Source organism: Limulus polyphemus, unplaced genomic scaffold (assembly GCF_000517525.1).
Source record: "Limulus polyphemus unplaced genomic scaffold, Limulus_polyphemus-2.1.2 Scaffold1256, whole genome shotgun sequence".
NCBI lineage: Eukaryota > Metazoa > Arthropoda > Merostomata > Xiphosura > Limulidae > Limulus > Limulus polyphemus.
In genome coordinates this window covers 55826-71955 of record NW_013666866.1, presented here as the reverse complement: position 1 = coordinate 71955, position 16130 = coordinate 55826, and the positions used below count along the sequence as shown (strand labels likewise).

At 32.0% G+C, this 16130-nt stretch overlaps 1 protein-coding gene across 1 annotated transcript in view; it reads left to right on the top strand.

The window, feature by feature from the left end:
- Nucleotides 1-14368, top strand: part of LOC111086617 (tudor domain-containing protein 5-like) — a 34433-nt gene extending 20065 nt beyond the window's left edge. The window contains exons 4-8 of the mRNA XM_022390153.1: nt 3087-3267; nt 6646-6770; nt 7186-7294; nt 13254-13333; nt 14146-14368. Coding sequence (XP_022245861.1) covers nt 3087-3267; nt 6646-6770; nt 7186-7294; nt 13254-13333; nt 14146-14184 — 534 coding nt within the window. The 3' untranslated portion in view covers nt 14185-14368. The remainder of the gene's footprint in view (nt 1-3086; nt 3268-6645; nt 6771-7185; nt 7295-13253; nt 13334-14145) is intronic.
- The last annotated feature ends 1762 nt before the right edge of the window (nt 14369-16130 follow it).

The following is a 16130-nucleotide window of genomic DNA, read 5'->3' as shown; positions in this document are numbered from 1 at the left end:
ACCAGTGGGTCGCGACCCATAGTCTGGGAAATGCTGGTATAATCTATATAGATTTCATCATGTCATATTTTCATTAATATTTAGTTTTTTTTTAGAAGTTGTGCCAAGCTTTATTCATCATGATCTATCAAAATAATCCTAAATCACCAATTTCTAGAATGACCTCCTGGTCATCAAAATACTAATAGAACAGCAAATACGGCCCAGTTGTTAGGTATTTTTCTTTTTCTCATTGATAACTTGAATTGATACCACACATAATTTACAGAAAAGTCTAGAGTTAACATCATATATTATTTGTACTAGAGTAACAATATAGACATTGTATATACTAACAGAAATACTGCCCTATGGGCAGCTGTTTGTAGTGTTCATACCTCATTGAAATAAATGTAAAAAAGTGAACATTTTTTAAAAAAGGATTTTTTTCTGGGAAGTATTGCATGGCCAGGTGGTTAGGGTGCTTGACTCGTAATCTGAGGGTCGCGGGTTCGAATCCCCATCATACCAAACATGCCAACCTCCGCCTTTGCCTGGTCCCAAGTCCAGGATGAGAAAGAGGGAGGGTTGGGTGCGGTGCTAGCAACTCCACCTCGTAAAAACCAACCTGCTACAAGTAACTGCAACAACACCTTCCGTTGGCGAGGTGTTGTTGTGGCCCCATACTCCACTGGGAGTTTACAGGAATAATAAATAAAATTGCATGGGAAAAGTGTTTGGATTATGTTCTTTAGTCATACGCAACTCATTGCATCAAAATGATTCAATGTACAGAGCTCAAAGTTGTTATAAATTTTACTGATATAAAGTGTGATGTTTTTATATATTAGAAGTGATACTGTTTATTGAAAAAATAATAGTTTTATAAGAACTCCAGTTTATCAGTTCTACATTTAAGAATTACTTAAATAGAGATAATCAAACCCTCACATACAGTCCTAGTGAAAATCATGTTCTTGTTGTGAGGAGAGTTCTTTTATTTAAAATTGTTCTATTATAAAGAAATGGTTGTTGCACATATCAGTTATTTTTCTTATTGTCTGAATTATGAATACCCAAAGTATAAACTTTTTTTTTATGGATTTTTGTTTTTTGTGCCATTCAAGAGAGAGTGCAGGAGTTTTGGTTACATACATAGATAATTACATTCACGCTACATCTATTATAGTAAGATATTTTAGTAAAGTGGTGACCTAAACACACCCAAATATATAGATTATTTGACTCTAACGCACTTGTGTAAATGTTTTTGTTATTTAAAGAAAAAGCATTTTAGTTTCAGTATTGATTTCACAATTGAACTCAATCTTGAAGAAATACAAAAAATTTTTCGCTGTTACAGACTTATGTTGCAGATTATACTTAAAATAATTAATAAAGTAAACTGAAATCTGAAGTGTCATATTAACTTGTAGAGTATTTATGTAAATTACTCAGGTTTTGAGATAAAAACTTCTTAAACATCGACTTTTCTCCTTCTTGCTAAAATATAAAGTAAGTTTTTTTAATAATTGTCTATGCATAAATATAAGGATAGAAGATTTAGTGTTAGGAAACTTATATAGGCCAATTGATTAGAATCAGTATGTTAATGTGATGCTTTTTCAGAAAATTAAAATGCTTTTAATAAAGAGGTTATTATTATGGGAGATTTTAAATTATAACTATTAACTGGATTGGTATGGTGTCATGTACTGAACAGAAAAAATTGAATTAGTATAGGACAGCTATCTTCCTCAACTAGTGAAGGAACCAACTAGAGATAATGCCATTTTGGATTTAATACTAACATCACATAATGCAGGTTATATTTAGTTCTCTGCAGTTTATCAATATTTTACACTTTTTGTCTGTAACTTCTGTAAAGGAGAAACAAAGGCTGTTTTTGTACGTACTCTTTCCAGAAGTTGAATTTGCATTGTAGCTCCTGTGCGGTGCTATCCAGGGGATGTTGTTGTGCATCTTTCCAACATGCATTCCACCTCTGTGAGGTGGATTCTGGAGGTTGAGTGCACAAGCATTCCAGCTTCTGTGTGGTCCTATTCGAAGGATGATGTTGCAAGGATCAAATGTTGTCACTCTAGCACTCCACCTCAGGGGGTTCATTACCTGAGGCTGGTGTTGTGCTGTGTGGAACAAGTCTGATTGGTTTTGGATTTGACATGAACCACCACGTTGGCACATTCCTTCCTTCCATCATTCAGACATCAGGTTTCCCAATGACTAGTTGTGGTTTTGCACACATGTTCCCTGTTTTGTAGATGGTATGGAAATTGTCTCAATCTGTTCTACTCAACTTGAGGTGAAGACAGTGTGGACCCTCCTCCTACCAAGGGTTGGATGATGTATGCTCGATGCTGTCTGGTTTTGGACTGGAGTTGACCTGCTGGCTACAGTCTGACATGCCCAAGCCACTCTACACCATGGGGCACATCCATTTTATTTTTCCACACACTACTGTTTGTGGATGGAAATCATACATTCATTTGTGAGATTGGGGTTTGAACCCACCAAGTTTTCTCTCCTTCTTTGGATGTACTTTCCTCTTCTCACACTTCTCACCCTTCCTCCCCACTTAAAACTGGTGCTTGTTTTCTGCTAATCTCGAAGTGATAGGTAGAATAGAATAGAGAGAATCAGCGTCAGGAGGCTGTATCACACTCCTAGTTGTGGAGGGTTGTTGCATGATGATTTACATGAGAAGATGCTGGGAACCATGTGGATTGTAGGGTAGGTGGGAGTTTCAAGGCTTGTGGCATGTGAAAAATTGTTGTATATAGAGGACGCCACTGAATGAGAATAGCTGTGTGAGATGGGGTATCTATCGGAAATAAATTTTTAATGTAGGAAAATTATAACTTTCTTCATCCATTCCATGTCATCTTTAAAATTATATTTTTAATTTGTATGTAAAAATTGTCTTCTCAGTGTACAGTGTTTTGTGAAAGTCTAACAACCTTTTAGCATGAAACAATTGATAAATATTTTAAGAAGTGGAAAAACAAACTTGCAATGGTTTTATGTTTCTTTATTAGCAATTACCAGTATTCTATGCTATGTATTTAAACTGCTTATTTTTTTTTTAGAAAGTTACACAGCTTCAGCTAGATTATGAATCTATGGGCTATTATAGCCTGCTAGAATTGGTGAGTGAACTTCCAGATGTTTTTTTAGTCAGCCGTTCTCATTATGGTCATGAGTGGACATTGTATGATGCCAGGTACAGAAAAATGGATGACATCATCAGAACAACAGATGAACAATCAAGTGAGAATAGTGTTTTTATATGTATATAGTCCAGTTTTAAATGTGCAATCAGTTCACTGATGGGCCCATAATCATTACAAACAGATGACACACACACTATATTTGAATGAGATATGTGGAAGATATGTTATAGAAGCTCTTCTCATGATTCTCTTAGACCACTTTTGCATTTGTGATTTTATTCCTTTCAGATATGTAGGTCTTTTTTTCATGTTAATTGATCAGTAAACTATGTATCCCAGACTTATTACTATAGAAAGAAGTTTATGCACGTTATTTGTCTTTATGGCTCACATACTTCATTTTTATTCACTTTCACCATTGAGTGGAATATATTTTTAATTTCCTTTAATTTTTGCATGCACAATTTTCTGAGGAACAGATAACATATTACTAAATTTTAGTTGATTTGTCAATCTAGCTTTACTGTGTTATACATATGGAGGATATTTCTGATTGCACATGATAGAAATGTAATGTACTTTGGTAGTTTGGTTTCGTTACTGACATTCCATTTTCTTTTATAATGTATACCAGCTAATCTGAAATTTGCATTTGAATTTTGACTTATAAAGGTCCACAATTTTGACTATTAACTTTCTCTCTCACTATGGCCTTGGTTGATTGGACTTTAAAGGTGACCCAAAATTGACCTTTAGAGTTCCATACTATTACTTCTATTATGTTTTGTATATCTTCATGAAATTAAGCATTAAGAGTCATTTGTAGACAAAAAATCAGAATTGTTGATGAAATATTTTCATGAAAATTTCCCTTTGAATATATGGAGTCAAGGTGTTGACTGTTCTGAGTTCAAAGTGATTTTTATGTTAAGACTAAAAATGTTTCCTTCATCTGAAAAATCTGAAATTTCAATTGCTTAATCTCTATAACCTCCTAAATAAATTTCAAACAATTTTTTTTCAGTGATACTTTATATTTTACCTGTTATTTTCTCTACCCTAACTATCTACAATGTTGGTCAATTTGATCGACCTCGTAACCATAAAAAAAAATTTCAATTACTCTTTTTTACTTTCGAGAATGACCTCAGATTGTAACTGAAACTACATTTGTTTATCCTAAATAGCTTTAAACTCATAACATTATAAAACTGTTTTTACTTAAACTTTCAACCATGCCTAAGTTAATATTCCCACCATAAAATTTGTAAATCAGTTAGTGAACATAAGAGTTCACGTTATCTTGGAGAGTTACGTAACATATAGGCTGCCCGTGAGTTGCTCAAGAGCATACCTCTTGAAAAACTGTTAGCATTATTCTTTATTTTACCTAATCTAATCTATAAAAATTTCAATTTTTACATTTTATTTACTTTTATAATAATTATAATAATTATGTATTCTTATATTAAGACTGAAGCAAGCGAACACCATGTTAAATGTCAAAAATGAAGATCGAGAAATAGCTATTTGTGTCAGTGGAGGTAACTATGTTTGGAAATACATTTTCAGTTTAGGAAAATGATAACTTATCTGCTGTAATGGTGGCCTTATGGCTGCTCTTTTGTCATAACAACCTTGTTATTCTTACTCATTTTGTTTAAATTATGATTCTGGTAAATTTCAGGACATCCACTGGTCATTTCTTCTTATCTTAGAGGACTTGTTGACCCTTTTTCTCTTTTTAAGATCAGTGTTCCACTTACATTGTTTGAAAAGTTCATGGATCTTTTTCCTCAAAGATTGGCATCTGCCAGATCTTGGTCTGTTGAAAGTATATTTTTTGTTCTTAGAAATTTCTGATTTATGGGAATAGAGGTAAGTTCCATGTGTGCATAGGCTAGGATTTATACTTCTTGGAACATCTAGGCTGCAGTGGAGGCTAACATTTATGAGGTGTTTTGAACAGCATTGTCTCTTCCACCCTGATTTCTCCATAGTTTAAATCATTTGGGTCTGTTGTATACTTATTTTCTCTCTGTTGTTAGAATGCTTCAGGTCCTGTCATACAAAGTTTCTGCACTTCATTTTCTTTTCCTTTTTTCCAAGTTTAATTTGCATCCAACATATTAGTTTCAATAAGATTTCTTGTATTTTGAAGTCTCTTTCTGTTAAGATGACTCTCAAAGTGATCTTAGCCAGTTTTTCTTGCTTTTTTTATTCAAGTTTGCACTCTTTCTTGAGGACTACAAACATGAAATGAGGCTCACTTGTTCTTAATCAGTAATTTTTTTTTTTGCTCCACCATATCCCTCCAATGAAGTGATGGTTTCAGCTGCTTGTTCTGATATCTCTGTATACATTTGGATAAATGATTTAACTTTATACCATGTGTCTTAACTGCTAGCTTCAGTCCTTTAAACTTCCAGTTCCAGGACTATTGTGTTTCGTTGTAGATGCTATCCTTGTGTGTACTCTATTACTTCCTCAAAAAGGGGCCAAAGGCCATCTGGAGGAGTCACATGTTTAACGAGATTACAGTAGTTTGTTGTCTATCAGTCAGTCAGTAGACACTAAAATGATGTCACATGAAGGATGGTTAATGTTGCAATTTGTATTGCTGTGATGTCAGTAAAATGTGTGCATGCCATGAATTACGAGAAGAATTATGTACCCTGGGCTACAACATAGCATGACGTATGAACTTTAAAAGCAAGAAATAAATATATTTGTTACTCTTAATTTTTTATTTTAGTCACTTTTGGGGATCCTTTGCAAGTACATCTAGTAATTATTATTTTCTATATAATTATATTCATAGTCCTGAGTGATATTATTACCTTATGTAGAGTCGTACTCATTCAAATATGGTAGTCAACTCAATCTTTTTAGTTACACCTCTGTATTTATTTTCTTCCCTTACTTTTCCTTCTTGTGGTTATTTGTAACACTAAATGATCACATTGAGATTTTATCACAGTTTTGCTTGTTTCAAGCTTGAAACTTGCTCCCTATAAAAGGATTTTTTAAAGCTTCTAGTGTGAAAACACTATATTATTAGTATATAATACATGTATTTTACAGATCAAAATTTGGCTTTCTCCCCTTTGCTGCAGATTTAGTACATAGTGGATACTATATAATCTTTACACCCTAATTATGTAGGTTAAGCTTTAATCGTAATAATGTATTGTAAATGGCTAGATAGTTTTGCATGTTGATCAAAGTATGTGTGTTATCACCTTGTATATTACAATGAAGTTTAATATACAATGTAGTTAGTTTGAATGCACCTACTCAGTTCTTGTGTCATTTTCATTTTGTGTGTATTGAAAATTCCTGTAGCATAATACAGAATTAAATATCAGTTGAAAATTCAAAAGTACTTCGGTTTGAACCTAAAGTAGAAATTCCTGTTATATAATATCTTAGTACTACTGAAATTAGCATGTTTTTTTTCTTATGTTCAATTCAGGCTCAAAAGAAAAAAAGACAGTTACAGTGAATCAAACTAGAGAAGATATAAAAAATAAAGTTCTAAAAGTGATACTAGCTTATCCTGAGGGAATACCATTGAAGCAGTTTGAAGATACTTATAAGGTTAGAAGTGCAATTTATTCATTCAGTGTATATAAATCTTATTTTCACATCTCCAATTTTACGTTGTTCATGCAATGTTGCAGTTTTTTTTATTTTTTAATCTACCTGATTATTACTTAATGAATATCTGTGAAATTAATTTTTTTAGAAATTATTGATGAAGTACGAACTAATTACGCTGCAGCTGGATGTGTGTAGTTGATATTCCTGATAAACACTTCATTCTAGACAAGACATGCAATAATTTTTGTTTCTTGTGATGTTTGTAGATATACTTTGCTATGTACAACAATAAGTACTGAGTTTCTGCTGGGTAACAGTTCAGACATCCATGATGTCTGTGTGAGATCTTATTGCTGGTTCGAACTATGAAAATGATTGTTTTATGACCAAGAGTGTGTTTTAATTTTGATAGATGAATTGCCAAGAAGAGCTTCCTTGGAGGAATGCTGGTTTCAGTGATCTGCGAACATATTTAGAGACAGTGACTAATTATGCAGTAGATGTACAGTGTAAGAATCAAGGTAAATAGATTGTTGGGTAATCTTAGGTATACTTTATTGGCCTGATTATAAGGAGATGTTTTTTGATTAATAATTAAGCTGTCAAATTCATAGTTGCCTTATAATCGCAGCTAACCATAAGCCCCTTCCCCCTATTCTAGCCTGAATTTCCAGATAGCATCCGACTAAGCATTCATGATAGATGTTTGCTCGAGGTCATTGCTAATTCTTGCAACTAATCTTCCTGCAGACTGTTAAGTTATAGTTTTGATTTTGCAGACCTAAGAAAAGGACGTTATGATGCTCAGTTTTTTTCTTTCCCAGGGTTTCTGAAAATGGGGATCACCTTATATTTGAGATCGTCCTATAATCAAGCCAATACGTTATTTTATGAAATTGGCTTTGTTACTTGCTGCACTGTATAAAAAAAATACAATACATCAAAGTTTGATACAAGAAGGGTGCTATTTTCATTCATAAATTAGTGTTTGATGGTATTAGGCAGACATGCTTCTAATTCGGCACACATATTCCAAAGATGTCAGCTGCTCCCGTTGTGGTAGAGTCATTCCAATTTTTAATCCTATAAAACACCCAAAGCCAGACCTTGATCATTTAAATAGCTATTAAGCCTTCCATTAACACTTACAATGCTGGCTCAGTTAACTTGGCTGACCACATGATCTTTTTGTACTCGTTTAAAGTTTTTATAGATTTAATACTTATAACTCTCAATATAGTGGGTATATGTTCACCAAATTTGGCAGTCTTTCAGTTAATGTTACAAGTCTTTTACATACAAAAACTCATATTTCTTAGTGAAGTATTTTTAATAAAATAAAATAAAGATTTGTCCATGAATATATTAAGTATTTGTTTTGAATAGTCCATGTGCAAAGTAATTTTCATGTTTAAATTAAAAATACTTTTCCTCATCTTAGAAATCTCAAATTTCCTCTTAAATGCATTTCAAATGTTTTTTTTCAGTAAATACAGTTTATCTGTATTTTCTCAACCTATCTCAAAGTAGGATCAGTCAATTCAACTGACCTTGTAACCACCAAAAAAAAATCGAAATAAATCTAAATTAACCTTTTTTTTCTTTCTAGAACGACCTTTTTTTATTGTCCTTTGAACTGTGTCTAACTACTGTCCATGCCATTATAAGTTGTAAATCAATCGGGGAATGTGTGCATGCCTGGTGAACCATTTTAATTATATTATTGTTATTTTACCTAATCTAGTCTTAAATAACTTAAAAAGATCTGTATTTCTAGATTTTAGTTACTTTTATAATAATAAATATAGAATAAATATGAAAAACAAGAAATAAAGTACTAACCCAATTTTCTTTTTTTTTTGCCCTCGGGTTTTTGAAGAGAGTTAACCCTAATTTATTATACTGTACATAGTAATGAACTTAATAATTTTTATTTAATTAAATAATGTACCAAAGAATATATACTAATAACATGCAAAAATAGACAAATTCACTTACATTTCAAAATTTTCCTGGCTTTCTAACTAAGTGACAAGGGACGTTACAAATTCACCCAAGCTAGTCGTTAACTTTCCCATGGGAATGAATCTTGCACTGTGAGTGAAATTGATGATATTTTGTTCAGAATACAATGTTATTTGATAGATGAAAACCTTGACTTTCTATTATTTATAGGTAATATATAATGAAATGTAAGAGAGAATTATCAAATGATTGTGAAAGTGAGGATGTGACAGGTGGGTGTGACAAGAGGGGTCTAATTTTCTATTTGATAGCTCTGTAACCAAACAAAGTAGAAGCTATTAAAATTATAGTTTGTTTGAGCAATAATGATTTTATAGAGAGCATTTTACGTTTAATTTTGTATATTTTTGAGAGGTGATGGATAAAATAGGGATCATGACATGCTAAGACAAAATGTGTCATGTGTGTCACACTAGCTGAAATTCAGGATTTTTAAAAATATTTCCTTGTAGAATTAAGAACTTAAAACTTGTATACTATTAAAATATGTATTGTTAGCTAAGATTTTATGCTATTCTAATTGGTATAACATAAAAAGTAGTTTTATAAAATTTTGAATGTAAGACACTAAGATCTTGTGTCATGCGCAGTAAAGGGTACCCGAGGCAATAGGGTTAAGTGAAAGGAGAAGGTTAAAACACTATGCTGGTCAGACAACAGCCCAGATCTCAACCAACCCTATCCAAATTACTCAAAGGTGATGAGTTACAAAGTGCAGGAGAAGAAACCGAGAAGAACCTTAAAACTACAGGAAGCATTTATCTGCTTGTGGCATCATGAACTCAACCTTGCCTACATTCTGTCCATCGTGCATGTTGTGCCATGCTGGTTGGTATCAAGCAGTTATCAAGGCCAAATATTAAAATCAGAAACAGACCCTGTGACCATTTTTTATCAATTATGTCAGTAGCGTTATCTTTAAATATAGGTTTTCTTACTAATTTTTGTACTTGCCAAGTATCTGTTGATCATTTGCTATAATACATTTGTCACAGATGTTTTGTTAGTAGAAATGCATATATATAATTGGATGGCTGAAATATAAGTCAGCTTACACTACACAATGTCCATCACTGTTTTACACTAGTTCTGACACTTTCACAATTCACAATCTTGTAAAAAATACAGGTAGGAAGAAAAGTGTGAAAAAAATTGCATGATGCAATAATTTTACCATCACTGTTTTACACTAGTTCTGACACTTTCACAATTCACAATCTTGTAAAAAATACAGGTAGGAAGAAAAGTGTGAAAAAATTGCATTATGCAATAATTTTACCATCACTGTTTTACACTAGTTCTGACACTTTCACAATTCATAATCTTGTAAAAAATACAGGTAGGAAGAAAAGTGTGAAAAAATTGCATTATGCAATAATTTTACCATCACTGTAATTTGAAATTCACCCTTTCACTCAGACAAGTCAGAATCTGAGTCAGACTGATTTGGGAAATTCATAGACAACTCTTCAGTACAAAGACTTTTTTGAAAAATCTGATGTTTTATGTATGACATATTTTTACTGAGAGCTTGCCAAAAGCTGTGAAGATTCATGAAGTAGCTTCAGAATTATAGTAAACATTAAATCTCCAGTACGTGCTTTATGTACCCAGTACATAAGATTAACCTGTGTTCGTTATAGCAACCTTTCCACTCCAGATATCATCTTGGTAACCCTTATTTGAATATTTTCCAACAATTCAGTGTCCTTTTGCTTTTGTAGTGCTAGACAGATATTGTACCCTGTAATTTGTGTCTGTTCTTTTGTTCAAATGTTATATTGCATGATATTTATCATTTCCTAAAAAAATAAGCTCCATCAAATGAAGTACATTTTAAATTTATCAACACTAGGCATGTAAACAAAAACAACTAGTGTTAAATTTTAATAATTAACTCACTTCTTGGCAATAATTAAGGCTGTGCTTCAAAATAACTGATGAGCATTAAACATATGATTACAAGTACCATATCCCAAATCCAGAATGCTTGGGACCTGAGCCACACAGAATTTCAGAATTTTCTGGTTTTTGGGTTGTCTGATGTACAGATGAAAAAAATAAAGTATGAAATACATACATAAAGGTTGTTATTTACTTACCTTTTGGTCATTTTCATGGGATAAAAAAAATGCAAGTTAAAACAGAGAGAGGGCTGCACAACCAGTGCAGGTTTGAACTGAGACTGCATGTACTGCATCGATTCACCACACACTCCCAAAAAAAAGCAGATATGCTGGTAATTAATCTAAAATTAAGCCTTAAAGAGACTTTTGCTTACTTGTTTTTATTTACCTATTTATACAGTAATTGTTACAGTAATTTTTAGTGCAATTTTCTTTAATTTTAAGTTGAAAGTCTGCATCAGTAACATAAAAAGTACAGGTGTAAGGAATTTCTCCAAGTTAATGGAGTGTTCACTAGAATAGGCGGTTTCTGGAATATCCAAGTTTTTTCGGAATGCCGGATTTGAGATAGTTTACCTGTGTATAACTAGGTACTTTTCAGACCCATTTTAGAGATTTAGCAACTTATTCTGTAGTTATTTAAAATCTGGAAATGTGCCGTTTCACAAACCTCTCTTACTGAAAATTACCTAATGGAAAAGTGAATTACATGTAACAGAAGTAATTAATATAGATTGTGAGCTTGTGAAGCTAATGACAACTGCTTGCCAGCAGTGTATTATGATGCATTTCACTTATTTGATACAAATCAGTCTTTTCTTAAATCATAGTTTGTACATTGACCTAGTTTTTTTTCATGGTAATTTATGTATTTAATGATATGTTAGGTATTGTCCATTTTAAGTAATGAAGAGAGTGTTGATCGCTCACTAGCACAAGTGTAAGAAATTTTATACTAAACACTAGTTGTGTATAACAAGGACACAAGTGTGATGTTGATCGTCTACTAATAGCTGGGACAGTTAATAAAAAACAAATTAAGAAACAATGGTTTAAAACCCTTAAGTTACTTGTATATATTTGGCAGTGATTTGGTTGCCTTTCTTGGGTCCCGTGCACCTCAAAAACCTAACATACAGAAAACAATGTTATCAGAAAATGAAGGAAAAATGATAAACAAGAGGGAATCCTCAGTAGCTGTGGCACTTGAAATTCTTTTAGGCAGGATTAAGAGTAAATTAATCTATCAGACCTTTTTTTCCTTTTTATTATCTATATTTTGTGCATCAGCAATACCAAGTGTGGGGCTCACTTATGCCCAATTCAATTTTATTACTCATCCCGATCTCTACCAGCCTATTCTCAAACTGAACATCTTTTAGGCAGGATTAGAGTAAATTATTCTATGAGACCTTGGGCGTGGTCAAATACATCAGTCGAAAGGTTTGACATCTCGAGTCCAAAAGTATTGAGAGGTGACAGAGCTATGAGCTACAAGCTTATACTTAAAAAAAAAAACTCGGAGCCATTCTTTGAGGTGCTATGCCATGGCTAAAAAAAAATAGAGTTATTCAAAATAGATTGAAGTAAAGTTGGCAAAAAAAAAAAGACTTGACGTATCCTTAAAAGTAGTTTTAGAAATATGTCAACCTTTCAAAATGTCTTGGCAATTTTAGGATTTGTCTATTATTTTAACATTATTCTGCTCAGTTATCAATATTTGCAACCTTGTTCTGCCATATCTGTTTTTTACCATTTTGTAATGAACTTAAAGTCTGATTTCTATTCATTTCTTTGTGAGCTGAATTGTATGTTAAATTTCTTTTATAACATGCATTTTTTGATGGTGTTGAAGGTTTGACTTGTTTCCTAAAATATATTTCAAAAGAAAATGTTATTATAACAAATTGATTGTGTGATTACTATTAAAGTGAACTGTATACTTTTCAATAATATTTATGTATATATTATAATAATGAAACAGTTTTAATTTTTTCATTGTATATTTAATTTTCTGTAAAAGGTTATAATACTATTACTGAGTAGTGTAAGAAATATTAATAATTTTTGGGTTTAGTAATTTTTATTTTGTCAAGGTTCTTCTCTCTAGCTAACTTTACCTGGTTTTATATCAGTAATCTGCTCCATCCGTTTTTAACTAGGTTACTTATTTACTTATATTCCTTGGTGGCTCAGAAGCAATTCTGAAGGATTACTACCGTAAAAATTGGGTTTTGATACCCATGGTGGGCAGAGCACAGATAGCTTATTGTGTAGCTTTGTGTTTGTTTAACAACAATCTTATTTGTATTTCCATGTATTTTCATTGATTAAATGTATGTCATATAATCATTTAAAAATGGGAGGAGGAGTTTAAAGAATAGCAATGAAGCTGTAAATTCCGATTCCCACAAGTGTTTTCTGGGGGTGGGGCAGTGTAAAAATAACAACAAAGCTGCAAGTTTGAATTTCTACGAATGTTTTCTTTTCTAATTTTAAACTTATGTAAAATAGCCAGACAGATAGGTTTTATATTTTATTTTTCTAGGTCAAAGTGTTGTTTGTGCCCAAAGAAAAGAATCAAGTTTAAAGTCATTATCATCACCATTGTTAGCAAAAGCAGATTTGGTGAGTTTCAGTTTGAAAAAGTAAATATTTGATAGTTAAACTTGTTTTTTGCAATGAGATTTTTATTACTTTATTTTTTTATGTTTGCGTTAAAGTGTTTTTCTTTAATTAGTGAAGTGACATGGTCTTAAAACACATTTACATTTTTTGTACTTTATGTTAATGTCTTTTTTTTTTTTACAGATAAATTCCTCCATTCTTCTAATTTGTCATTCAATTTGTATTTTACAGTCGTAAACAAATTTGCTAGATTTGTATTAGCTTAACTTTTTCAGCATCAGCTCAGTCCGAGGGACTGACCTCATAACCATTTTGTCCTTGTTATAGTTTTCATGCTATAACTTTTAAATTAGTAAGCGATTGTGTAAGCAAAATATCTATTTTTTTTTATTAAATCTTAAGGTTTATAAACCAAGGTTTTTCTCACGTCTGTTTTTCTTTTCACATGTTGCCTGTCTATCATGTAAAGTAATATTCATTTTAAAATTAAAAATACTTTTATGCATTAGAAAATTTTGAAATTTCACATGCAAAATCTTTATAATGTTGAGATAGTTGTCAAATGTTTCTTAAGAAAAAACTTTATATTTTATCTGTTATTTTCAGTAATTAATCTATGTACAGGTTTGGTGGGTTTGACTGATCTCACAACCACCATAAAAAATAAGAAATAAATATAAATTATGCCTCTTTCATTCTAGAATGAACACAAATTATAATATGAGAACATAAATGTGTAGATGAAATAGCTTACATTTTGTAACATTATACATTTATATATATTTATTGTTTTTATTATATTGACCTTTCAGCTTTGTCTGGCTAACAATACAGAAGTTACAACGACGTAGCTCACTTGCAATATCTCAGCAAGTCGAGAAAATAAGAAGCTCTTTTTTAATATTCTAGCTTGTCCATATGAGTAATTTGAGATTCTAGTTCGTTCGAAACTATAGACGTAGTATTTTGACTTCACAAACATCTAATTTGAACCAGTGCTGCATTCAGCATATCATGTGACACACAAAAAATCGATGTTTATCTGTGTTTTTTTTTATATTTGCCTTTAAATTAAGAAATTGAGTAATATATATATACTATTAAAATTTTAATTATAATCAACAGTTTTATACCAAACTTATTGACATAAATTCATTCATTAAAATTTTGAATGCGACTCAATAAATGAGATGACATGGTCTTTCACCTGTGACCCGTCTTGAAAGTGTTAATGTGCTATGGTGTTTAAATCTGTCATAAAAAACTAAGACTATTGTGTTAGAGAATTTTCCTATTTTATACTAGCTTTGTTATGAGTTTATAGAACACAATATTTACAAATATATTCAACAAGCAAAGTTTTATATGAGTTTTTAAGTATATGCACAACTAAGTTTGAACAATCTATCATTACTTTTTCCTCTTATAAGCTGTGCTTCTTTAGATGGTAAAATCACGAGGAACTTAAAGGCACAAAATCAAGCTTACAAAGAAAATGATAACAAACTTAATTTTTCTAAAATTAGAACAACTGTCCTACAAATTTTTGATATCAGGGAAGTGAATTAAATATTGCATCTTCGTATAATATCTGGCCAACATGTATGTTTCAGTCTTCTCAAGACATGAATTTAGTGGATTTTGAGTTTATGAATATGAGTGGTGTCTTTACTGTCTCATGTATATGCTGGCTTTCTTTTCAAATGCAAAATTGTTATTCATCTCTTATTGTTTTTGTACAAATGAGTTTTTTTTCTGTAAGTTAGTTATTGTTTAGAAACAGTCAGTTTCTAGATGCTTTGTTTTGTCTGCTTCCAGTTTATAATGTGACAAACCTGAAGAAGTCAGTGAGAAAAATAATCAGTTTACTTTAATCTCTTCACAATATGTATGACTCACAGTTTCAATAACTTTTCAGGACACTGATATTAATTGTGTAATGAGAATAGCAAGTGTTTGAGTTAACAATGGAGCTAAGAACATAAGTATTTAAACAATTTTGTGTTAGAGCAAGTTTGTATAAACAAATTTTGATAATTTAGTTTGCCAGTGTATGTATTAGGTCATCAAGAAATAATTGTCGCATTTTGTAACACTTTTATTAACCACCCTCCTAAAAACGTACATCATGTATAATAGTTAAACGAACTGCATAAACGTTAGTGTAGCCTATATAATATGTAAACTTTAGTATATTCTAATCCCTTATAGTGATGGCACACGATGAGACACACATTTGCCATGTAAGGCTGTTTGAATACAAGAAGGGGAAACAACGCCTCTGTAGCCTCAAAGAATATCAAAGAAGTTGATAGAAATGTTTTGAACGTTCGTAAGTGTCATCGATGGTTCAGCAAATTTTGTTTAGGTGACTTTAGTCTTAAAAACTGTGATGGCAGGGGCTGACATGTTGGAATTGATATTGATGCTCTGAAGACACGTGTTGAGTCTAACCCAAGGCAACACACTCGTGAAATGGCCCTGAAATTGCATGTCTCTCATGAAACAATACGTAAACATCTAAATAATATGTAAAACTCCATAAAGAAGGTGTTTGGGTGCCTCACGAACTCTCCGATAATCATTGTTTCGAACGTGTGAGCGTTGTTTCGCCTCTTCGGCGCGTGAACCATTTTTGGACAGAATTGTCAACGGTGATGAAAAATGGATTCTCTATGCGAATATTAAACTCCAAAAACAATGTCTCAGTCCTAGACAAAAACCAGTTCCGACCCATAAACCTGGAATCCATCCGCAGAAAGTGATACTTTGAATTTGGTGGGACATCAAAGGAGTA